This window comes from Aotus nancymaae, unplaced genomic scaffold (assembly GCF_030222135.1).
Source record: "Aotus nancymaae isolate 86718 unplaced genomic scaffold, 86718_ANA_hifiasm-v0.15.2.pri h1tg000006l, whole genome shotgun sequence".
NCBI classification, from domain to species: Eukaryota; Metazoa; Chordata; class Mammalia; order Primates; family Aotidae; genus Aotus; species Aotus nancymaae.
Genome location: NW_026988417.1, coordinates 23,286,881 through 23,313,083, shown reverse-complemented (window position 1 = coordinate 23,313,083; position 26,203 = coordinate 23,286,881). Strand labels below are relative to the sequence as shown.

At 38.9% G+C, this 26,203-nt stretch overlaps 1 protein-coding gene across 3 annotated transcripts in view; it reads left to right on the top strand.

Annotated features, from left to right (window-relative positions):
* The window catches only part of PPARGC1A (PPARG coactivator 1 alpha), a 685,546-nt gene that overhangs the window by 377,500 nt on the left and 281,843 nt on the right, over positions 1-26,203 (top strand). For 2 of the 3 annotated variants that reach the window (XM_064366095.1, XM_064366093.1), the window contains one exon: positions 3,234-3,401. The exons of the other annotated variant lie outside the window; for it this stretch is intronic. In XM_064366095.1, coding sequence (XP_064222165.1) covers positions 3,333-3,401 — 69 coding nt within the window. In that variant the 5' untranslated portion in view covers positions 3,234-3,332. The remainder of the gene's footprint in view (positions 1-3,233; positions 3,402-26,203) is intronic. 3 annotated transcript variants of the gene reach the window in all.

Genomic DNA, 26,203 nt, shown 5'->3' with positions numbered 1-26,203 from the left:
CATGATTTGGTCAGAGTCATTATTCATACTTTCCTTGATCTTTATAGTTTATCCTTCATTTAATTAAAACATTCAACAAAGAAGAAAAACCTATTCTTTTTTTAGTGCTTGATTTAAGAACAGTGAATAAAAGCTATGCCATTTAATAAGCTCCTGTATTCATGTATATTCTCATTATGTTTACAATTTGGAGACACGTACTTTGTTTTATCAGCATCGAATTCATACCAAGCTACATTTATTATTTGATGCTTCACTTTGCTTTCATTAATTTCCTTGCTAAGTGATCGGTAGCATGGAAGTCATGCTATTCTGAGTTTGGATTCTGAGATGAAGGCATGCTGCATTATTGAATGCTTTGCTCTTTCTTTTTAAAATCCCTATTTCTGCATCATCTTTAGAAATTGCCACACTTAACGTTAGTATCTTATGAACAGGAGAAGTCAAGACTGGAAAAGGAAGAGAAAATAGTGGAGTGTGAGAGGCAGGGGTAGAACAGACTGGGCCTGTAATGGAAGCTATTTAAAATAATATTGAAGGACTACCCAGTGCCTGGGATCTATGTTCTAACTAGATTATTTCATTTGCTTTTAAGAACAACTCAGTATTGGAAAGTGTATTGCTCTGGATAGACTAGCTTATGTTGTAACAAATAACACTGGATGCTTATTTCTGTTCATATAATGCCGGTTGGTCCAGGTGACTCTCCAAGGCACCTGTTCTCCATGAGAACAGGCTCAGCATTCCTGTCTGCGTCTGTGTGGAGGCACAACTTATCAACACATGCATCTGCAATCACTGCAGTAGAGAAAGAACAGGCTGAGAATCAAGTGCCTGTGATTGAGTCCCCCCATCCCTGGGGAATTAATATCCACTTTCTTACATTTTCTTGGACAAAACAAGTCACGTGGTTATTCTGGATTTTTAAGGGGGTTAGGGAAATGCTATCTTGCTGTGGGTCTGGAACTATAGGGAAACCAGATACTGGTGGACAATAATGTGTCTAAGATGATAGCACATACTTCCTCTTTCCAGACATGGAAACCAGGTCTCAGAGAAGCTGAGTTAACCTTCCCAGGGACGCAGAGTTAGAAAATAATGGAGCTGATAATCAAATCTAAGTCTGATTTTAAAGACTATGCTTCCAACTACTCGTGCGTTGCCTTCCATAAGAACAGATATAACTACATTGCAGATGGTGCGATTAAATGGTAAAACTAATTGCTCCCAGTTGTCCTTATGGGAGGCTGTTGATAAGGATTTTGGGGAAACGGAGAAAGAACCATGTGACTGGTAAGGCTTCCATTGAGACTAGTCTCTGGGGAAATTTTCTGGAAACTTGCTCCTCTGGCCTTTCTCTCTTACACCTCAGAAGAACCTCTGAGCATCATCTGCATATTCTCAGAAAAGGGAGAAAGTGAGCAGGTAAAGGGCTTTGCATATGTCTGCTTTACTAGAGATGTGGTAGAAGGTACAGTCTTGTGATTATTAGAAGGATAATAACAGCAAGTTAGGTTTGCATAACGATTTACAGTTTATAAAGCATGTTCCTTTATAATCTGCAGATAAGAACAAACCTAAGTGTCCTAATTGACTGAGGTGCTGTATTAATGAGGTATGATTGTCAAAAGAGCCAATGGGATCTGAGACTGCATCGGTGAAAGAGTATCGACTAGCATAGAGTAGGCTTTGGAGTTATATCTGAACTAACTTTTGGCCTCATCACCTAGGCAAGTGTCTTTATCTCTTTTGGATTCTTTATCTGTAAATCGGAAGCATAACAATAACTTCGTAGAATGTAAAGGGTAAGCTAGACAAGGTTAATAAAGCACTCAACACAGCATTGGACACGTAGGTCCATGCTCAGTAAATGTTAGTTGCTCTTATTATGATGATTATGGTTGATATTGTGGCAATTTTTCAAAAAAGGCATGTGATTATTTGACTGTGTGTGCAATGATAGATCATAGCAAGAATATTATGATCACTTCTGTGAGCACTGGAGATTGTAGAATACATTTTGAGGCTGGAAACCAGAATCTAGAGGTGACCTGAAACCATCTTATATCATTTTCTGAAGCATCTAACAATATTTAATCTGGAAATTAGACACTTTAGTAGAAGTTTGGGAGCATGGGGCATCACTGTCTTTGCGTCTCTGAAGGGTTGTTCTATGGGATAGGGTTTAATCTCATTCCTTCTGGAATTAAGAAGCAGTAGATCCATGGGCGGAAGTTGTAGGGAGAAAGATATCAATTCTTTTTTGGACAAAAATTATCAGCCATGGAACAGGACTCTCTTGGGCGGTAGTGAATTTACTGTATTCGATGGTGTAGGCATTGTTTGGATGAGTATATAGGCAGGGTCATGGGGATTCGGGCATCAGATGAGTGATTAGATCAGAGAAATCTTAAATCATACTCTGCACCAAGTTTTGTGATTCTAATCCTGGGTGCATCTGGAGAACATTTAAAAAATTCTCAATGTCTTGGCTACTATTTTAGGCCAATTAAATAAGAATCTCTAGGGGTGAAGGCCAATTCATAATATTAGGAGACAGTATCATTCGCATGTGAAGTGCTAGTGAAGCAGTGACTGGGTTTCAGTTCTAGATTTTGAGAAGTTCATTTGGAAAAGGGGTTGAGGCCCATGGTTGGGACTGAAACGTCTGCCTGCAGAACATCTTACGGGGCAAGGGAGGGACTGTAGATGCTCAGAATTCAACTATGGGAATGAGTCTATTTTCACCCAAAGGAGCTTGCTATTATTCATGTTCACTGGCTGCTGAGTGATTCACACGCTGCTTTTTGGGGGAGATGTATTCAAATGAAATGTGTTGCTACTATGTAAAATAGTTTATTTCTTCTAGGATACACCAGCCCACTGATGCAACCCGGCAGAACAATGCAAATTCTGGTGTGTGTGTGAGCGTGTGTGTGTTTTGGATCAAGGAGAAGACGGGCACACACATAGAAATGCATATTTCTAAAGCATAGAGCAAGCCTGCACACTTCCCTCTTCTGACCTTTACACCAGAAGCATAAGAATGACCCATTGTCCACTGGCCCTGGAGCTTGGTTGTTCCTAATCTCTAGACGCCTGATGGCTGAGCTGGCCTTCAGCTTGGCCAGTTGGCAGCTGTCTGGGTAGCCCCATGTGTCCCAAATTTGTTCCTGGGTGGGTTCTTCCTGCCCGATCCCTCATCCTCTGGCATGGCATTTTCTCCACGACAGTCGGCCCCTGAACTGCCCTGGCTGCTGCTTTGGTAAAGGCTTGCAAGGAGAGAGAGTAACAGCCGCTGGCGAATCCAGTTTGGGCAAGCAGCATCAGCAATGGATGAGACCTCCCCAAGGCTGGAAGAAGACTGGAAAAAAGTACTTCAGCGAGAAGCGGGCTGGCAGGTAAGTGATGTCCTCAGCTCCACACAGGACCCAAATCTCTCTCAATTCTTTTAGCTCCAAGTCTAGGTAATGTGCGTACATCAATTTGTGAAACTGTGTTATCTGCAAACATATGCTTTTGAAAATAAGTCATCATTAGTTTCCATATCTTTGCAAACCATGCAAATAAGACCCCAAATACGTTTAGTCTAGATTCTCAAGGAAGCTAATAGGGTTTTACAAATCTATAGATGTTGCTAAATTTATACTTTCTTAATAAAGGTTCTTGAATTAACAAGTTGCAGGTGTATATCAAGGGAAACATGCAGATTTGGTTTGTGTGAGTACAAGTTCATTGCAGTATAAAAATTTAATACAACACCTGTCATCAGATTTACTTTATGGTGTTCTAGTAGCTTGGAATAGGGGCTTGGTTTTAACCTATTTTAATGAGGTGACCATTCTTTTAATGCAGCTTGCGTGCCTTCCTTATTTATGCTGAACTCATAATAGGTAGAAGCTCTCTGGTATGCAGAGAGTTCAAGCTAAAGGATTCATTTTGGTGTAGAAGCAGTTTTCATTAAAATATGCAAAGCAGTAATGTTTATACGTTACAATACCTATTTCAAATTAGCAAAATTATATGCTCCTGTCTCGTAAGCTGCCAGCTGAAATCCTTTCCTAAATCCTGTTGAATGGCTTTGATTACTCTTCTTCACATTACACATTACACACCTCTAATGCATATTTTTATGCATCCACTCCATTGCCATTTAATTAGACAACAATATTGAAGAGTGATGCCAGAGCTTTTTTTTTTTTCTGTTTCTTTTTTTTTAATAATGCTGCTGGCTTATGGAAAAAAGAACACTTCTGTGTAGGAAGCATTTCTTATGGATGATGTTGGATAAAGTGAAACTCTGATTTTCCATTTTGTCTATAGCAGAAAGTTTCATATAAAAATAGTAATTCAGAATGAGTTGATTAATGTCAATTTAAAAAAAAATTCTTCCCTTTATGAAAAGAGGGAGCCTCTTCTGAAGATTTCTTCTTCAACAGAAATTTTAGTGAAATGTAATACTGGTATTGACTGGTATGTTTTGTTGTACGCAATGTGATATTAAGTAAGGAGCTTCAGAAAAAAACATCCTCTAGCCTGCCATGAAATTGGAATCCTTTCACTTTGAGTGGGAACATTATTCAGGAAGTAGAAAAGGATACAAAATAAATCACTGCATGCTACTTTGAGGATGACATGTGGTGGCTCTCCAGAGGTCCAAGCAAATATTCAAATATTTTATGGTATGTTAATATGACTTTTGGATTTTTGTCTTTTGTTTGCATGTTTTCCTTCAGAAAGTTGTCATCTTCTATATAGTCTTTATTTCAAAGGAGAGTGAAGGGAGGAAGAATGGGAGGAGATGACTCATACATCTCTGTGGATAAAATATTTAAACTAGAAACATGAAGTCCAAATGTTTATGTAAAAATGCATGTGTCATCTCACTGTCAGCATCCCGTGACCCTCTAGCTTATTAATTTGCTGAAAGGCTCCTAATGAAAATGTTCCCTGTGCTGTTTGCCTCCAAAGATGTGATCCTGTACAGCTGGTCGACCCCTGTCATTGCCATTGTGACAGCTGGAGCTCCCCCTTCTAGCTAGTGGAGGTAGTGGTTAGAAAAAAAGGGCACCCTAGTCTCTGGTTGGGTTTCCCTGACTCTTGGAACTGCAAGGCACTGAGTAGAAAGTATGTCATAGAGTGTCAGCTATAGCTTCATTTGCTTCTGCACCTCTTGAACATCCCCAAGAGGTCTGCCTGCTGCCCCCACTCATTTGAATTGCTAGCCTGGCTCCCCATATGCCTGGAGTCACCTACTTCAGTTGACACTGAAGCTGTCTCTAAGAGAGGAAACTAGATCTGATGGCCCCAGATGCAAGGACTTTGTGGCAAGGCTGACTTCTTTTGGCTATCCATGCTAGTAATGTAGCTGGGGGAAGTAAATATTATTTAAGAATGAATTGTGATGGATGCTGAAGCTTTAGTTTAGCCAAGTACAATATCTCTTACTGGAACTGATTCAGTCCTTTTCTCCTTACCTACTATTCTCCCATCATAGTGCTAGGAGTTGAACGTGTGTGAGAGAGTGAACAAGCACACATACACACATATTTCAATCCTTGTAAGAAGCCTGGAAGGTACATATGATTATCCACATTTTACAAATGTAAAATGTGAAGCTCAGGGAAGTTAAATAACCTGCCCAAAGTCATTCAGGCTCTCAGTTCAGGCCTGTTTGACTCTAGTGCCTATCCTGTTCCCACTTTTCTTGCTATGCCATCTGAATTAAATTTTATCTCATTATTTATCTCATGGAATAATAACTTACAAGCAGCTGTGATGTGGGCAGGCAGGAAGACAGGGGAAAAGCATGATGATCTTCTAATGAAATAATCAATCTCTGAATCATTAAGACTTTAGTAAAATGTTTTTTAATAGTTTATTTTTTTAACCTTTACTGTACTCTGAAAGACAGATATTATTTATTTTTTGTACAAATAGGGAAACTGAGGCAAAGTGGTGTTAAGGAACATGCCCACAGTCACACAGCTTAGTGAGATGTTGAAAAGGGATATAGACCCATTTAGCCTGACCTTGAAGCCTGTACCCCCCTTATGCAAGGCTGCTTCTCAGAATATATTTTCTTTCTTTCCCCTCCTCCTTTTCTTCTCCTTCTTCCTTCCTTCTTTCTTTTTTCTTTCTTTCCTTCCTTCCTTCTTTTATTTTCCCTTCTCTTCTCTTCTCTTCTCTTCTCTTCTCTTCTCTTCTCTTCTCTTCTCTTCTCTTCTCCTCTCCTCTCCTCTCCTCTCCTCTCCTCTCCTCTCCTCTCCTCTCCTCTCCTCTTTTTTCTTTTCTTTTCTTTGACAGCATCTTCCTCTGTCCTTTGTCTCCCAGGCTGGAGTGCAGTGACACAATTATGGCTCACTGCAGCCTCTACCTCCTGGACTCAAGTGATCCTCCCACCTCAGTCTCCTGAGTAGTTGGGACTACAGGTGTGCACTTGCATATCTGGCTAATTTTTAAAATATTTTATTTGTTGTAGAGTTGGGATCTCTCTATGTTGCCTGGACTGATCTTGAACTCCTGGGCTCAAGTGATCCTTTTGCCTAGGCCTCCCAAAGTGCTGGGATCATGGGTGTGAACCACTACACCTGGCCTCAGAGTATATTTTCACATTATATTTTATCATTCATACTTTAACTCTTTCATCTCACAATGAGGTGATGGGATTGCTCTTTGAAAAGTTGCCCTGATAAAGTTTTCTTTTTTTAATAAGTCAAGAGTTGGACAAAATGCCTTGCTCACTCACTTCTACAGAATGCATTTTAATTGGATGCTGTTTGCCTTAAGTGAAACAGCTTACTTATGGAGTTGGAAATGAACTAGATGCAATTTCTAGAATCAATTGTAAATCTGAAAATACATTTAAGCATATAACCCATACTGGAAAACCAACAGCAGCTGCATCAGAGTTAATGCCCCTGTCTCCATAGTTCACTTCAGCTCTGGGAGAGGGCTCAGGAATGGAGATGGCAGTGGCTTATACCACCAGGGAGCTGTATGACCACAGGCAAACTTAGCCTAATGACTGGCTTCTTCACTTGTAAACTGAGGTGATTATGCTTGGGTGAGGACTTGTAGGGAAGGTGGGATAGATCCTTGATGATACGACATTGTTTTGGCCAACTGTTAGATGGAAGATGTTATGGAGGGGCCAAGGACTTATTTCTGAATAACGTTTTATGTTGGGATGGTTTCCTTTAAAACAACCCATGTCACTGCACTGTGGCCATTTTGAACTAGTCTAGAAATATTGTCTATTTGTGCCTGTCTCCCCACAAGAAGATGAATTCCTCAAGGATAAAGGTATATCATAGAGCTTGGCACGCAATAAGCCCCGGATGAATGTTTGCCAAATATAACTGAAATTGCATATTTGATCTGGAAGGAAGCAGAGACAGGTTCCCAAGGCCCTGATTTTACATGAAGAGGGAGAATAAGAGATTGACCCAAGTTCCAGTGCCCCAGTTCATCTTCCAGTTCAGCTTTCTACCTTTTTTTCCCTGGACTGCTTCTCCATAAACTTCCTTCCTCAACTCTCTCATCTGTAAACCTGGAACTAGAACATATGGTCTGTGTCTGTTTAGATATGGTTACTATTATGATACCCTTCTTTGAACAGGTACTATAGCATATGGGTCAAGAACATGTTGATCTTGAGACAGACTTCTGAGTTCTAACCTTGGTGTCTTTAATTACTAACTGTGTAACACTGGTAAAGTTTTTAAACCTCACTTTGCTTCAGTTTTCTCACCTATAAAATGGGGATAATTGTAGTAGAGACTTTATAAGATTGTCATGGAGATTAAATGAATTAATTTCGTGAAAGCCTTTAAAAGAACACATCAGTAAGCACTGCATGGTGACCCATCATACGCACAATGTGTCATTATCTATCTATTATCTATTTAATGAGATCAGCCATTCATTGTTTTCTTGAATACCCCCCATGTGCGAAGCACATCCTCACTAAAGATGAGAAAGTGACTGAAGACATTGCCCTAGAACTCAAGGTCATGCGGGGAGAGCACAGCAGGTCATTATCATGATAGGACAACCACAAAATACTCCAGGTATCATGGGAGCACTGGATCTAGGCCTCTGATCTGTCTTGGGAGTTGCATGGAGGAGGCAATACTGGAGCTAAGTCTTAAAGAAAAGGAGTTAAGCCAGACAAAGAACTGGGAAGACAATTCAAGGCAAAAGAGAGCCTATGCCAGAGATAGGAAAGAGAGCAGTGTTGAAGCGTGTGTTGAGGAGCATGCAGTTGGGTGTGACGCCAGCTGTTCAGGGTGAGGCAGGAGTGGTGGAAGATAAGTCTATAGAGTCAGGAGGAGAAAAACCTTGCAGAGCCAGGCCAGCTTCAGCTGGCAGTAGATGTAAGTGGGTATCAGTGCCACCATCTGAAAAAAGATTATTGGAGGAGAAGGTGAGGTCTTTGGGCTGATGATGGGGTGGATTCTAACTAACCAAATTGTGGAGAAGAGTTATAAAAAATATGAGTAATACATCAACAGGATAAACAAAGCCCTGTAAAGACTCAGAGAAGGTAAAAATTTGGGGAATAGTTACCAATGACAATAATTTCAGGAATAGTTAACCATGATAGTTAACAAACACAGAGCTGTTAGATGCATTTTTCTTTTTCTTTCTTTCTTTCTTTCTTTTCTCTTTGAAACCAAGTCTCACTCTGTTCCCCAGGCTGGAGTGCAGTGGCATGATCTCAGCTTACTGCAACCTCCGCCTCCTGGGTTCAAGTGATTTTCATGGCTCAGCCTTCTAAGTAGCTGGGATTATAGGCACACACCACTATGCCTGGCTAATTTTTTTGTAATTTTGGTAGAGACGGGTTTCACCACATTGGCCAGGCTGGTCTTGAACTCCTGACCTCAGGTGATCTGCCCACCTCAGCCTCCCAAAGTGCTGGAATTACAGGTGTAAGCCACCATGCCTGACACATTTTTCTTATATAAAATCATTGACTCCTTTCCATCTCTGAGTTAGCGGGATTCTAGTTGTATTCCTATTTGGTAGATGAGACAGGTTAAGGGGGGTAAGGTCATTTAATGAGTACTGAAACCCAAGCAACCTGGATCCAGGGCTTATAGGATTATGTCCCTCTACCTGGAGTGAGGGGGATAGGGATGATTTCACAGAGTAGATGGCATTTGAGCTGGGCTTTTCAGGAGGAGACAATTTTGTAAGCAGGAAGGCTGAGTTAGAATGCAGGCTTTCACTGATGGTGGGTATTCTATACTTAGGGCAGATAGAACAGTCTATGCCAGGTCTCCCAAGATTATTAGACCAGTTGAATTTCTCAAGGTGGTATAGGGCCACTCCACAGGTCTCAATAGAGGCATTACATGGTAAGGTGTACTGGGTGTTCACCAGACACCCAGTACAGGTGTACCTGAAATGGTCAATCAGGAAATGAGGGGGCCTGGCTGAAGGCCTGTCAGTGTGGGGACCTCAATCAAGTCCCTTATTTCTATTAGCTGTTTCTGCCTCTATAAGATGAAAAGGAAGATACTTACATTTTGATACAAATTCAGTAAAAAATGTTTGTTTAAATAACTTTTATTACTGTAAACCATTCTACAAGTATAAGGTTTTATTGCCATTAACAGAAAATAAAGCAGAATCATGGTTTTGAAATAATAAAAAATATAAAAATAGATTTTTGTACTCTCCACCTTCTCTTTCAATTCCATTACTATTTCGTGTTTCAGTTTTCACATAGGAAAAAAAATAAGTAAGTTTGATGTTGTTTCCTGTTCTCAGGGAACGATTTACTTCTTCATCTTTAAAGTGCTTTAGATTGGACATTGATGAAATAGTGGTTCATACTTAGAGTTTACTTCATGTTTAAAGAAATATGCATCAACATGCTGTCATCTATCAAGTGAGTAAATGGTGATGATGGCTCAAAGTCAGCACCTGAGGATGTAGACTGACCTTTGCTAACTTTATGTCAAGAGGATGATGGACCTAGCAAGAGAGAGCTGGATCACAGATGCCATAGGAGAACTTAAATACATCAGCAGACAAGTTCTGTTTTTCTTCTTTTGTTACATCTCTAGCACAACAGTATCTCCTAAGAAGACCCCTTTTCTTATTGCTAGTTGTAATTTTTTGTTATTGCCTTTTAAATGTGGGACATGTTTATTCATCAATTCATTTTTTCATTTGTTGAATCAAGAAAGACGAAGTACTTGATGTATTTCTTCGATTCAAATATCATAGATTCATAAAGCTGGGAGAGACCTTGTATTGTTTGTTTTCATTTACGTGTTCCTCACTCTGAGCAGAAGCAAGTCCAAAAGGCTGAAGACAGATAACCTAACGTAGCCTCTCTCTATAACTCATTCCTAGGTCTAACAAATGATACTTAGGCCAAGGAAATTCTTCCTTGTAGTGGATTTAAACTCTGCCCATTGCGGCTTAGGCATAGTTCTGCTCCTTTCTCCTCCCCGGAGGTGGAGAAAAACAGCTCAGTCACTGTCTTCACGAATCAGCCTTCCTTTCTTGATGATCATTATGAAACCAGCCTTCGGCTTTCGCTCTCAAGGCTAAGCAACCTAAATCCTTAGGTATAATTCTTCATTTCTATCTTCTTGAGTTTTTCTGAACCTTCTCCAAATCTGTTTATTATCCTTAACTTCTATAGCCTAGAACTTTGCAGGAAGATCAAGCCAGGACTAACCAGTACTGCTTGATCATCTGCTCAGTCATTTAATCAGCGAATATGCATTTATTGAGCTCCAGATACTGGACCTCTGAGCCAAGGCTTGAGGGTACAAAGCTAGGTAAAAGGCAGCATAACAGAACAGGTAAGAGCCTGGTTAACAACTAGGCTGGTTACCTACTCACCAGCTGTGTGACTGTGAGTATGTTACTTAAGCATGCTATAGCTCAGTTCCCTCATGGGCAAACTTGGATAATGATAGTAATCTATCTCATAGGGCTGTGGTGAGGACTAAATGAATAAATGCACGCAATATACTTGGCAAAGTGGTTGACACTTAACTATGGCCACATGACTGTTTGTTAGGACAAAAACAAAATAAGATGCAGACACTGCCCTTGAGTTGTATTCATTCTACCTGGAAGGATAAACTAGTAAATGGCTAACAAACAACTATTTACAATTCAGTGCACTTAGCACAGTAGTAGCAGAAGAGGCGTGTGGGATGGAAGTTCAGAGGCCCAATTATGCCTCAGGGCATCAAGAATGGCTTCATGGTTCAAGAGAAGTGAACTGTTCTATGTATTTCTTAGGTTCGCATATCATTGACTTAGAGGTTGGGAGAGACCATGGGATAACGTCTCACTGAGCATTTTCACCCTGAAGATCACTGAGTTGTACCCCAGGGGAAATAATCAGAGGTTTCTAGGTTGGAGATGGTATAAAAGTGTTCTAAGTAGAAGGAGCCTTGTGAACAAGACCTGGAAGAGTTAAAGTGTGGTTATGTTTGAAGAATGATGAGAGGTTAGTTGTGTGGTGTGGTGTGACAGACACTGGGAGAGGTCCTTCCATCTGGGTGGCATTAGATTGTATGGGGACTTGGGAGACTTGTAGAGGTGTTTGCCTTATCCTTAGCCTAATCTATGCTCATGGGGCTTTATGTCTGCTGTAAAATGCTATAGCTCAGTTAGGGAGACAGCCAAAGCATTTGATGGTTCTCTTCTAGTAGTTTTCTTACTGTCTGGAATCAGAGCTATGTATCAATCCCTGGAAGACAGAATCTAAATCTTATTTGTTTGACTATTTCTCTCAGGGCCTAGCACAGTTCCATGCATAAAGCAGGCTCAAGCCATGTGTGCTGAAATCAAGTGGCCATATATAACCAGTGGCCTCGTCTGCCTGTTCTAGAACAACTAGTTGTGCTCATGCATGACTGAACAAATGCAAATAAACCAATCCAGTGATTTTACAGTTTTCAAATTTGACTCAATTTTATGTACCTCTTGGTACAAATTCATGTAAAACCCAAATAGCCAATATAGGAAATCAATTCTGTTTGTGGTATCTTTGCCTTTTATGTTCAGCCTCCTATACTCCTGTGTCCCATATCCATGGCTGATTGTTCTGATGAGGGCACAATGAACCCTGAGTGGGCTTAAGACTTCCACTTTTCCCTCCTCCAACTCTTTCTTGAGCATTGATTTTCATAGGTCACAGCTTATGCTGATGATGGCTAAGGAATATTTGAGATGTGGAGGGAAGATTTTAAAAGAAGGTTGAGGGCAACAAACAGCTCTCGGGTATCTAAAGAGGCAAATACGTTTTACATCAAGTTTTTCTGTTGAAAAAAAGTCAAAAGAAGTGCGAAATCCTCAAGTCGTAGCAGCTGGTTGAATGCAGCGATTCTCTCACTTATGGTGCAAAAGCTGCAATTTTCTATCTAATTCACTACTCAATCATTCCATGGCCCCTGTCTCAAGCTCAATTTAAGCTAGTCCCCAGTACACAGAGCCACTGTACAGTGTGTATAAAAGAAATGACTGGCAGAAGGGACTGAGGGAAAAAGGTGCCACGTGGTGACCCAGAGCTGACGTTATCAAGTTGTCCTAGGATCACGTGGTGCCTCTCTCCAAAGCCTCTTATAAAGTCCATGTAAAATAGGTCATCATGCCTTTAGCCTTTAAATTTTGATTATCACTGCCTGATAAAAGAATATGATCTGTTTAAATGCTCAGCACATATAGTGGGGAAACAGACAATTTACTTGTGACTCAGGGGCAGTGCCTAGATTGAAAGTTTGCTACCTCAAGGGCTTTGAACTGAAATGGAAACAGGCTGGCTTTCTGCAGAACTCCATTACTGCCGATGACTGTCTTTTTAAGAGGAGTTTGGGTGAGCAATAAATATGACTGCTCTTTAGGGAGAGTGTCCTGGAAACTTGGATCTTTCCTTACACATGTCAAATGTATTTCAGCTTTCAAAAGCACTATTCCGTTTATACCCCTTTTTCAATCTCATAGAAGCCTTATCAAGGAAATGGCAGCAATGCTATTGTTACCAATGGTCAAATGAATAGACCCAGGGCTGACAGGTTAAAAGCCCTGCACAAAAGGGCCAGGATTAAAACCTAGGTCAGAAGCACAATCCTGTGTGTGTTTGCTCAGATCAAACCACCTCTCTGTTCATTGGTCAAGGCTGAGTTTTCCTAAAGCTTGTAAAAATAAATGGTGTTCTTAAATGAACACCTAATTAGTCCAAATCAATTGTTCCCTTCCTATAAAAGAATGTGGCACTTTAAATGCTGAAAACTGTTTTAGCACTTAAAGCTAAAAACTTTTGTGTAATGAGTTTTAAGAAGCACTTCTCCTACCAGCCCCAACAATGAAATTGTCTAGTGGAAAAGTAAGATCTTCATGTTTCCCGTGCCGATCATAATGCTTCTGGCGTGAGCTTCTTGCAGTGGTGAGAGTCTAGCAGGGCTATTACACAGCCAGTAAGCCTGGGATATGCTGCAGAAAGACATAATTTTGTGTAAAGGACTTTAAAAGACTTTATTTTTTGCATTGCTGGATTTCCTCTTTTCACACTGGAAAGGGAGGCAAATCGTCTCCCTCAACTCAGCTTCTTGCCAAGATGAGCCTTAAATAGCACAAATCACCTTAACCCCACCTTTTGCCTTACTATTCAGTGAATCAAAGATCTGTGTTAATGAGACCAAAATGCTTTTCTGAGAAATTTTGGAAACTGAAATGCTCAAGCAGTTACATGATATAGCTTTATTTGTGCTGTAATAATACTAAAACTCTTAGATGCATTATTTTTTTGGTCTTTGAAATGTATTCTTTCATTAGTCATTGATTTTGGTGTTCACACATAACTTGAGGTACTATGGGGAAGCATCTTCTGGCGTACTCTTCTTGCATCATTAATGTACTCAATGTTCTCCTCATGTCTATGTTCTACCTGCCTAGAAGCAACCTACTCTTCTTTCTCCCATCTTTTTCTCAGGCCAAATATCCAATCAAACAAACAGAACACCAAATTGGATAAGAAAATAATCTCAAAGTCCTTAAAAACGCCTATCAACAAGCCATACTTACTTGAAATACTAATATGTGACAAGCATGAGTTCTGAAGTCAAACCAATGTGGCTTTGAAATCCTGCATGATCATTGACTAGTTGGATAACCTTGGATATATTTCTAAAGTCTCAGTTTCATTGTCTTTAAAATGGGATTGCAATAGTAACTTTCTCCTAAAATGATTGAAGATGGAAGGAAATAATATACTTAAATCCCTTGGCAAAGTGACTGGCATATAGAAAGCGCTAGTAAAAATCAGCAATTATTGGCTGGGTGCAGCGGCTCATGCCTGTAATCCCAGCACTTTGGGAGGCCAAGGCAGGAGGATCACAAGGTCAGGAGATCAAGACCATCCTGGCCAACATGGTGAAACCCCATCTCTACTAAAAATACAAAAAATTAGCTGGGCATAGTGACACATACCTGAAATCCTAGCTACTCTGGAGGCTGAGGCAGGAGAATCACTTGAACCAGGGAGTCAGAAGTTGCAGTGAGCTGAGATGGCACCACCGCACTCCAGCCTGGTGACAGAGTGAGACTCTGTCTCAAAAAATAAAAATAAAAACAAAAACAAAAAAATTAGTAATTATTATTCTCCTTGTAAAAGTGTTTTCTTTAAAACCAGGATGATGACAAGGTTGTCGACAGTTCCACTCATGACAGCCTATTAATACCTGGTGCAAAGTAAGATACAGAAAAGAGGAGACAAAAATTATTTTGCCAGGTAAAATTACTGTTTGCATAGTAAAGCCCAGATTCTTAGAAACACTGAAAAATTATTAGAAATTATGAGTTAGTTGATTCAATATAAAATAGATATATAAAAGTTAATAACTAATATTTTGATATAGCAGTGATAACCATTTAGAAAATGTGAAGATAAAAATTATTCAAAAAACTACCAACACATAAAATATCCAGAAATAAACTTATTGAGTAATTATATAGACTCTGTATGGGGGAAACAGTACAACTTCTAGAGTAGCTATAAGGTAGACTTGGATGCATGGAGATAGATGTCATCTTCCTAGAAAGGAAGAATGAATACTGGCAGCGCTTCCATCCTTCTCAAAGCAATTTACATATTTAATGTAATTCTAATCGAAATCACGTTGCTTCTGTTGTTTTCTGGAAACTTGACCAAATATTCTAGAGTTCATCTTGAATAATACATATAATGAGAGAGATAAAAAATTAGAAAAAGAAGAGCAGTAAAGCAGGCTTTTCTTTGGTAGACATTGCAATGTGCTATAAAGTTAATGGTAATTAATACAGGATATTCTGGAGTAAGAATCAACAGAAAAATGAGGTTGAAAGAGCCAAGAAACACACTATTAAAAATAAGAGTTTCAAATGTGTTCAAAATTACATTACATATTAGTTGAGAAACTCACAAGTATTCAATCAATGGTATTGAGTTACCTGATTGGGAGAAAATACTACAAATTAAATTTCTGAGGGAAAAGAGTAAAATGCAAAAAATTCAAAACATAACTTACAAGGAGAAAACGTAGGGTAACATTTATCTGATCATGGGATGAGAAGGTCTCTAAGCATAAATGAAAAAAGATTGACAATTTTGATTATATAAAAATGTAAAAATTCTCTTTCAGATATTCTAAGAATTGTATTAGATTAAAAAATAATAAAGTGGAAAAAATATTTTTGAGAAATCTGGCTGAAAAGGCTTGATATTTTTAACAAATGAAGAGCTCATACAAATAAGAAATAACCTCACATTTCACTAGGGAAAAAAAATGAGTGTGCTCCATGAGCAATTAACAGAAGATATGTGTTACCAATAAATATATGAAAAAAATGTAGTCACATTTGTCAGCAGGGAAATGCAAATTAAAACAATAATGGGGACACAACTGATAAAGATTTTGAGAAATGATACTGTTGGTGATGATGGGATAAATTCCACTTAACTACTGCCTCTTCTTTGAGGAAGAGTGCTGATTTATTACTGCCTTTCTGGAAATCAATTAGTTAACATGTATCAATAGTTTAAAAATTTAAAATACTTGACTTAATATTATTCTAGAAATAGATCTTAAGGAAATTATCAGAGACAAGACTAAATTTCATGTGAAAGGATGGTTATTTTGATGCTATTTATAATAATGAAATTTTGATTCATTCTAAATTTCCAATCATAGGTTAATGGTGAGAATAATCATAGGTATTAACCATAGGTTAATACTATGAGAATTCTGTTAAAATGGTGTTTTCAGTATTTTACTGAAATAAAGTGTTTTATTTACTCTATGCTTTCAGTATGGAGGAGAATGCTTTTGATATCCTATTAAGTACAAAGAATGGAAACTATATTTTGAGTTAAATATGGCACCTGAAATCCTACAAAAAGACATTTTAAAAATTTTAAAGCTCAAAGGACAAAGAGAATGAAAGAAGAGATGACATTGGTGAAGAAATGCCAACTACATTTGAAAGCTCAAAGGAGAATAAACAAATGGTAACGGACTTGGCATAGCATTAAAATAATAGTGAAATTTAAGCTTTTGGGGGAAAGAATCAACACAAAGCAGGCTGTTTTGCTCTGCCAAATTCTGGAAATGTTTATAAGTTGAAGGTAGAAGGTGAGATATGGGTCAGAGTAAAAACAGGTGAATAGATTTACAGAATGACCAAACAGACCAGATCCCTTCTCCCACTGGGCCAAGGCATACAACAGTTTGCTTTCCAATGAAGTTGAGCCAGATATCTGGACTAGGGGACAGTCAGGCACAGCAGAAGAACAGTTAATATGGAATAAGGAAAATAAGGAGGTTTTAAGTGAAAGTCTGCTTACTAAAGAGTGAGACCTCAGTTTCTCTCTTCTCTCTCAAAGTGCCAACAGCTTGCCTTATACCCTGGCAGAGGGGAGAGCAAATGATTGTTTTCTGGGAAAACTGACCAATCCAAAAAAAGCCTCTGATGAAAGTGCCAACTCTCCTCCATGTCACACTGCAGTAAAGTGCACCTTTTGTGACCCCCGCCCGAGCTCCTGGAACTTCTAGCCAGCCTTGGATGTTTTACTCTTGAATGGAACAGATGACCATTCTTGGAAGGCCTCTAATATGAAAGAGAGAGACTAGAAGAGAAACAAAAAATAACTTGAGGAAACTGAGGCAATGCAGGGAAGAGGAAAACATTTTTTAAAATCTTGAATTCATTTTTAGAGGTAAGAGAGTATGTTGCATTTATGATACAAGAACAGACAACTGTAGAAAGGAATGTTCAGAAAACCAAAATAAAATCTTGGAATTTAAAAATACTGAAGTGGAGATTAAAATTAATGAATGAACTGGAAATAGAGGAAAAACGTCTCTGAGAAGAATGGGAATGAAAAAAAAAAAAAAGCAAGCATGTGTATTTGAAGCTCAGCCAGGAAGTCCAACATCTAAATCCATAGGAGTTTCAGAAAGAGATAACAGATAAAATGGAGGGAAGGGAACTGTTGAAGAATTAATGAAAGAGAATCTCCTTGAACAAAGAGACAAGATTATAAGAGCCTCAGATTTTAAGACTTAAATCATTGTCAGGGTAATGAATGAAACACACACACACACACACCCCCCTAGACACATCATTAAAAAATTTCAGAACATTTGGAATAAAGAAAATCTACTAAAATATTCCAGGAAGTGAAAAAAAAAAACAGTTCTCATGCAAAAAATTGAGAATCACATTGTAAAAACACTACTTGAAGCTAGAAGAGAATAGAGAATTACATTGAAAATTTTAACTAACTCTTACCTAGAAGTCAGTATTCCGCCACTGCCTCCCATTGCCATGAGAATAAAATAATGGACATTCATTGAATTAAATAAGATAGTAAATGTAAAGTCGATCAAATTTTGGAATAGAATAAAGTATTTTCAGATATACAAGGTCTTTACAAATTTCTCAGAAAGCTATCAAATGATATGTGCCTTAAAAACAAGAGAGTAAACTAAACAAGAGGAAGATCTGGGATCTCGGGAATAAGAGGTCCAGACCCAAAGAGAGGCCAGAGAAGTTCACTGGGTGAAGGCAAAAGGGAGCTCTAGAATGTCAGCTGTGCAGAACGCCTGGAGAGAAGCCAGTCTGGATCTGAGCAGGAGGGAAAAAAATTGAACTGATCAGTTGTCTGATTTGCTTGCTTGTATTGAAAGAAATTTTCTGGTTTTGGCAAAGAACTTTTTTGGCATTGGACCAATAAAAGGGGAAAAATAAGAAATAAGACAATTATTAACCTCAGGGAAAACAAAAAAGTATGTTAGAAAGAAAATTTAATGACACACTCTATAGTTCGGCGGTGAACAAAAGTTAAATAGTTATAATAATATAAATGTTGAATATTTACTCAACAAAAACGTGAAGGAACTATATTGTGAAGATGAAGAGAAAGGAAGTATATTAATATACTTGAGCGGGGGTATATAAGACTTAGTTCTCGCTTTCCATATTCAAACGTCAGTACGTAATGCCTGATGCAACAACCTGGTGGGATGGGCTAAGATAATTTGCAAACAAGGAAATGAGCCTGGGGAAGGAGGATTTGTTCAGGGTTTCACAGCAAGCCTACATGTTAGAGACAGATCTAGCACCTAACTGTTCAGCCCCCAAGGCTTGGCACTAAACCATGGCAGAGAGGTTGGTCCAAATATATCCTCTCCCTTGCTCTAGCTTTTCCCACATCTCCATGTTGGATGATGACTCAATAGAAATTCCCCACTCAATAAACTTGTATTTGAGTTAAAAATAGGTAATCAGTGATTTTTATTGTGTTCTATGTGACTTTCATTCTAAGAGACAGAAAATATGCTAAGAATAGGCAGAATGTACATATGAATTGTGATTTCAGTGGGCTGGCTTTGTTGTGGCTCTGGATCTGGGTTTGAGGACTGACTCCACCACAGATTAGATGTCTGATCTTGGGCAAGCTACTTCATCTATCTCAAGCTTTTGTTTTCTCATCTGTAAAATGGGACTAAAATAGCAGGTATCTCACAGGATTAAATAAGATAATGAATGTGAAGAGATGAACACAGTGCCTGGGCCATAGAAGAGCATAAGCCATGTTAAGGATTATGGAAGCACTGGAAGCATAGTTGGGGGTGAGGGTGGAAAGAAGTAGAGACCAGTCGATCCCAGTAACCCTACTGCAAATATCATGCATTTGAACATATTTGTAATGTTAAAATTAACATTACCTGACTATTGGGAACTATGATGTAAGACTATGAGAGGAACATGGAGGTACGTAAAGAAACTAGTCAAGGTAGTGTAAAACTGTTTTCAGGTCTCATGGTGTCACCAAGCACTGGCATGGGTCAGAACCTGGTCCTACTTCTGGTGGTGTTAGTCTGTTCTCGTATGGCTAATAAAGACATACCCAAGACTGGGTAATTTATAAAGAAAAGAGGTCTAATGGATTCACAGTTCCACATGGCTGGGAAGGCCTCACGATCATGGCTGAAGGCAAGGAGGAGCAAAGTTGCATCTTACATGGTGGCAGGCAAGGAGAGAGCATGTGCAGAAGAACTCTCTTTTATAAAACCATCAGATTTTATAAGATCTTGTGAGACTTACTCACTGTCATGAGAACAGCATGGGAAAGACCTTACCCCATGATTCAGTTACCTCCCATGGGGTCACTCCCATGACACGTGGGAATTATGGGAGCTATAATTCAAGATGATATTTGGATGGGGATACAGCCAAACCATATCATGGTATTTCACAGTTGGAGCAGAAATAGCAGTAGCAACATATTATAAGCTTTGTTATTTCTTCCAGTTATCCATAGAATAATTCCCCATGGAACATTTCTGAATATGAAAAGTATGAGAATTACTTGAAACTTTCATGGGTGATGGTTCCGAGAAGTTGCTAAGGCAACGTGAGAAGCATGGCCTTGATCTCTTACCTTTATCAAGAAGACTCGTGGATACCACCATCATCTATGTGTTTACACAGGGAGGCAGGATGGTCCATTAGGTCACTTGATCTACCATTTGAAACCCATGTGCAATTTTGTTGTTTTTAAAAAACACTCCACTCGTGGTACAGAATATTTTAAACACATGATGACAAGGCCTGTTTTCTATTCTATGAAGTGGAGATGGGTTCATAGACACCCGAAGCTTTCTGCAGAGGGGAGGATAGAATTTGTCTTCTCCTCTAGGGAAATGATGCAATTCTGTCTATCACTCAGTAGTGCTGTTTGGCTTCTGAGACTTAAAGGGATGGATGGAAATTCTTACGGCTCACCTAGGTGTCTATAGATTGAAAAAGCTGGAATCTACAGGGGGCAAAAAGAGGATCTTCATTCATTCTGCTTTTTGGCAAAGCACCCTTTTCCACTTAGAGTAGGTGGGAGTGTCTCATTTATTGTACTGTGTTTGTACTGTAGTTCCAAAAACCTAAACATCTCTCTCTCTGTGCAGAGTTAGGGTGTAGGGAACACCTGGTCAGGTAGATACTTAAGGGCCAAAGCAGCCAAATATTGCATCCCACCACATGGGGCAAATGTTTTCAGTCACAGGGAGTTATCACAGACAGAACATATCATCTAGCATTTCAGAGAATTCTAGGAAGGAGTGAAAGGGCAAGGCTGATTTTGCTGTAGAAAGAATGAGGGGAAGGAAGAGAAGGAAAAGGACCATATAAAGATATGACTTCCATGGGGAAAAGTGAGATAAACAAGGAAATAAAAGATTTTGTATATCAAATCATTATGTTGGACATCTAGCATTCTATAAATGTATTTGGCTATTGTATACTTTAATAAAGCTGGAATAAAAAGGAGTTAAGCCAAAATGAAAAAACAAAACTATTCTGAATGAGGAGGAAGGCAGCTGAGGTGATGAAGTGCTGATGTGTGTGTGTGGTAGTTTACATTTAATTCTCATGGCAAATTGTAAGTATAATTATATAATTATTCCCATTCACAGATGAGGAAACGGAAATTGGTAGGAATTTATAATTATTCCCATTCATGGATGAGGAAATGGAGAAATTGGTTCTCTGTAGGGTGTCCAAGCTCATACAGGTAGTAGGAGGCAGTGTCTTCTCAGGTCCTTCTGGCCACAAAAGCTCTCATTTTCATTTCCTCATGGGAGAGCAAAATCCATTTCTTTCTTTTCCAGGTATTTTCCAATGAGTGGAAATCCTCTTTTCTGGGATCCTCCCTTCCCTGAATTTGCTGGTCCAGTACACTTTCCTTCTGGTAATGATTTGCCTTTACTGAATCCTCTACTCAGGTGAGGAAGAGGACGCTGGGACTGGGTCGTGGATTGGGAGTGGTGCTGGATACTCACCAAGAGCCATCAGGGGTCCAGAGATATCACAGTTCTGCCCTCTTTCCTGAACCACCACATGCTCACTTTCACACATCGAGACGCACAGCTGGTTACTCATTCCTCCGGAGTGTCTGTAAAGGGGAGAGGCCAGTGCAATGCTAGTCCGTAGCACTAAAGGTCCAAATCCTGGTTCTATCACGTAGTAGCTGTGAGAACGTGGTAATTTATTCAGCCTCTTTGTGTTAACCTCTATGTTTCCTCATCTGTAAAATAGCGACAGTAGTAGTAGCGTCTTCATAGCGCTGACCAAAGGGTTAAATAGAAAAATCACATCATCATCATCATCATCATCATCATCATCATTGTCATCATCATCTCACTATCACTCCCAAAGAGGCTGCATACAGTAATTACTCATGTTGTTGGCTTGTTTCACCTGAGGTTGGTGTCAGTCATTAAAGGTTTAGATTTGCAGGAGTAGGGACGAATTAAGGGGTTAGGGTTCAAGAGAACAGAAAAACAGAAATAAGAACAGTGCTTGTGCGTGTGAAGTTGCCTGACAAAGTTTGCATGTGCATTTCAAAAAGGCAGTTTGGACATCTTTGATCATTGGGTGCATAGGGGCTGTAGATTAACAATGGAGGGACTGGGCGCGGTGGCTCACGCCTGTAATCCCGGCACTCTGGGAGGCCAAGGCTGACAGATCACAAGGTCAGGAGAGTCTGGCCAACATGATGAAAACCCATCTCTACTAAAAAAAATATACAAACATTAGCTGAGTATGGTGGCGTGTGCCGGTAGTCCCAGCTACTTGGGAGGCTGAGGTAGGAGAACCGCTTGAACCCGGGAGGTGGAGGTTGCAGTGAGCTGAGATCGCGCCACTGCACTCCAGCCTGGTGACAGAGCAAGATTCTGTTTCAAAAAAAACACCAAAAAACAAAAACACAAAACAAACAACAACAGCAACAAAAGGGATGACAGTGTATTGGGGAAGAAAGATAAGTCATTAAGAATCAATTTTCTCTTTTTCGTGTGTGTTTAAATTCCTAATATTCAGATTTATAGGAGCAAGTAATTATATCACCAACTAAATGAGAGAAAAAAATCTATAAAACTAAAGGAACACTATTCTTGCTGAATAATATATGTACATAAAATTAGAGCAATTCACAAATGCAGAATTCTAATGTCACATTAGCTGGTTGCAACTGCACAGCCTGCATTTGTATTTCCATTACAACTCTGCTTTCTTTCAGTTCGAGGAAATGTTTCCGTTAACAAAAACTCTAATACTTTATTTTAGCCTAAAGGGATAAATCTCATGCAAGATCTGTTTTAAATGATTTTTTGAGGTTTTGAAGAAATAAAATATTTTTATTATAATATCATTAGTTTTGGGGGCTTGTTGTTCTTGGAGGCCTCAAATATAAATGAACTTTAAAAGTTAAAACTTTCCAACTGCCTGGTTTCTAGTGAGGAGAGCTTGCTCCTGAACTGAGAATTTTTCAGTGAGAAAATGAAAAAAAAATCAAGAGGAGGCAGAAATATGGAAGGTGGCATCAGAAGGGAAATTAGGGTCAGCTAACTCCACCTGTCCCCCTCATAATTCCCCTTGGGAAATATGTGTCAAATCACTATGCATGACTAATATTCAATAGTATATCTAGCCTCATCAATCAAGATATGAATTGGAAGTATTCTAAAGTTTCTTCTAGCTTTAATTAAATAACATTTAAATGAAAATAATGTGTGCTTTTATATATGTATATAAAATCATTTGATTTAAATAAAAATAGGTAAAATAAAAAATATAAATATATATATATTTAAATCAAATGATTCAAGAGGACTAATAACAGAAAGCAATGGTCCTGTGGCCCACCTCTTTCCATTTTGAGCCCTATTTCTTAGAGGCATATATCATTACTTCTTCCTGTTTTTTAGGCCACAGTAAAAGTAAACTTTAAATCTGCTTCAAACTGCCATTCAACACTGTAACTTCTTATAAGATGCTAAATGACTAATTTGAATCAATGGTGAGTTATTTTCCTAGAATTAGGGAAGGTGAGAATGAGAACACTACTCATCACCCAGGTGAATTCACGTTACATCAAAAAGACACCAATGTCCAGACAGGGTCTGAGACCTGTCCAAGGTTGAATGGTTAGTTTTTGACACCCTGTAGGGTAAAACTTGGGTCTGATGTTTTAGCCCTTTCCTGTGCACCATACTGCTTCTCAAGATTTTTTTTCTGGCACGATTCAGGCATATCCTGAATAGTGCTTTGATAAGGTAGTTCTCTTTCTAGGAAGTTAGACCACTTAAAAATACTAGTTAACATGAATAAAATTCACCATTGTATTTGTCATTTAAAGACTGGTACAAAGTATTATAGACCAAAAAATTTATAATGTACTTATAAAATTGGCCCAGATTGGCAGAAAGAAAAAAAAAAACATGCAATTTGGAACAGGAAAAATTAAGCATTATTGATAAAAGGAATGATATCATATTTAATATTAGAAAATATCATTGGTAGCAGCTTTCCAATGTTAATATTAAGTTATAGTAAATATCTTTTCATACTTGATAGTTTCTTTAGTTTGTCATTAGATGAGGAAACAGAGTATTGATGGTCCAGGGCTTACGGAAGACCATATAATAGTGACACAGAGGAAATCTGAAAATATAAAGATTGGAGAAATAGAAATCAGAATTTGGGGTGTGTTCGTGCATGCATGTGGGTGTGTGTCTGTATATTATATGGAGGCGGCGATGGTAAGTCAGAGGCAAGAGTCGATGGGATGTTCTGGCCTTCTAGGAATCAGCTTTAACAGAGGCTGATATATTTGACGTCTAGTCTTAAGGTCAGAAAGGGTTTGATCAGGTAGCAGCTAAGTTGTGTTAGGTCAGTTTCACATACTGAAAGAAAACATAATTGGCCTAGACAAGGGATTGGCAAAATTGTTCTGTAAAGGGCTAGGTAGTAAATATTTTCGCCTTTGCTGGCCATAAGGTCTCTGTTGCAACTACTCAGCTCCGTCATTGTAGCACAAAAGCAGCTATTGATAACATGTAAACCAGTGAACATGGCTGTGGGCCAATAAAACTGTATTTGTGGCTGCAGAAATGTGAATTTCATGTAATTTTCATGTCACAAAATATATTTTAAAATTGTTTTCGATCATTAAAAATATAAAAATCATTCTTTGCTCACAGACTGTGCCAAAATAGGTGGGCTGCTGGATTTGGTCCATGGCCCATAGTTTACTGACAGTTGGCCTAGCTAACAAAGGGTTAGGGTCTACTATTTAAGAAATGACTCTTTTGTCCCAGCAAACAGGCAGAGATGAACTGCCACTTTTCATTCTCCCTAATTTTGTGTTTCTGGAACCAAAGTACTTTCTGTTTTTGATTTGTTTTCCACACGCCAGTAGTCTTGACCAAACACAGAGCAAGTTCTGTGTGTGATCTTTTCACTCTAATACCCCAATTCCTGATCTACCAAGCACTCTAGTGGTTTAGACAAAGAGGGTTCTTTACTGCATTGTATAGATCAGCAGCCAAATATGTTTGCCATCATGACTAAGGTGTAGGCACTTTTAAAGACTGCTATTCTGAAGTGCATTCTGCATTCTGGTAGAGTTCCTTGCAGGGTGTATAGTGGTGGGAACTTCCTCTCACGTGTCAGAGGGCCTCTACTTGGCTAATAAACCCCGGAAGTGTACCCAGTGAAGAGAAGAATGCCCAGCTACATCCCTCACTGGTCAATGATGCCCCTCATTTGCATTTAGTATAATTTCTGTATGGAATCCCTGTGCTTTTGATTGGCTCCTGGTCTCTATTATGATAGTAATCCCTTACACGAATGGCATGCTTTTGAGGTAGAAAGTATCTTTTATATAAAAACTCTGATGCAGTTGGTAAAGTAACACTCAGGGAAGTCACTATGGTAGAAAGCAGTGGGACTATAGCTCAAAGCCAAATTGGACTCCAGCTGCATTGCTCTTTCTGCTCAGCCATGCATCCTGCCTCTAGTTTAGAGTTTATAGGGCATGGGACTAAAGCCACTTGTAAACTTTGATGTGATGAGGTCAATTATTTTTAAAATTTATTGTCGGTAGAGAGTGTTTATGCCTTTTATTAATGTGTTTGCTTCCTCCTAAGCTAAAGTCATTGACTTGAGTGTAGGAGGGCATCTCATGCCTTAGAGTGAAAAATGAATACCCACGTTCAAATTTGTTGAGCAATTAGCTGCTCTTTCTCCCTACTGACCTGGAGATTTTTGACTTTGGACATTAAGAGAAAATAGGTACTGAAGGAAACAGGAAAATATAACTAAATGTTTAGAACATACTTGAAAATTAAATTCCTTGAAATCTACTAGATGGATGAAGATACGTACAATTCCTCCTCCCACAACTAATTTACAAATTATTTCCTTTGCAACGTGTATTTATTCTACATATGGACTTCTGTAGCATTTACCTATTCTTTATTCTTTCAACTTGTTTTGAAAACCCCATGCTCTTAGCAGTGGCTTCTGGAGAAGATATTTCTGGAGGGGAAGACAAGACCTGATTACTGGCCCAAGGAACATGAAATGTTGTAAAAGCTTGAGTAAGTCAAGAACAATACAAGACAGCATGACCAGTGTCACCATTCATCTTATGCTAAGCTGGAGGTGACTTCAAAGAAGGAATGCCGTGTCAATGTAGACTCAATGCCTAGAAAAGTCTTCATGAAATGACACAGATTTGATCTAGCTCTGGGAATGAGTAGGACTGGGAGAGACGTAGGAAAGTATTATTTCTTGAGTGCAAACTGTGCTGGTCACTTAAGTTATTCACCTAATTCTTACTGAA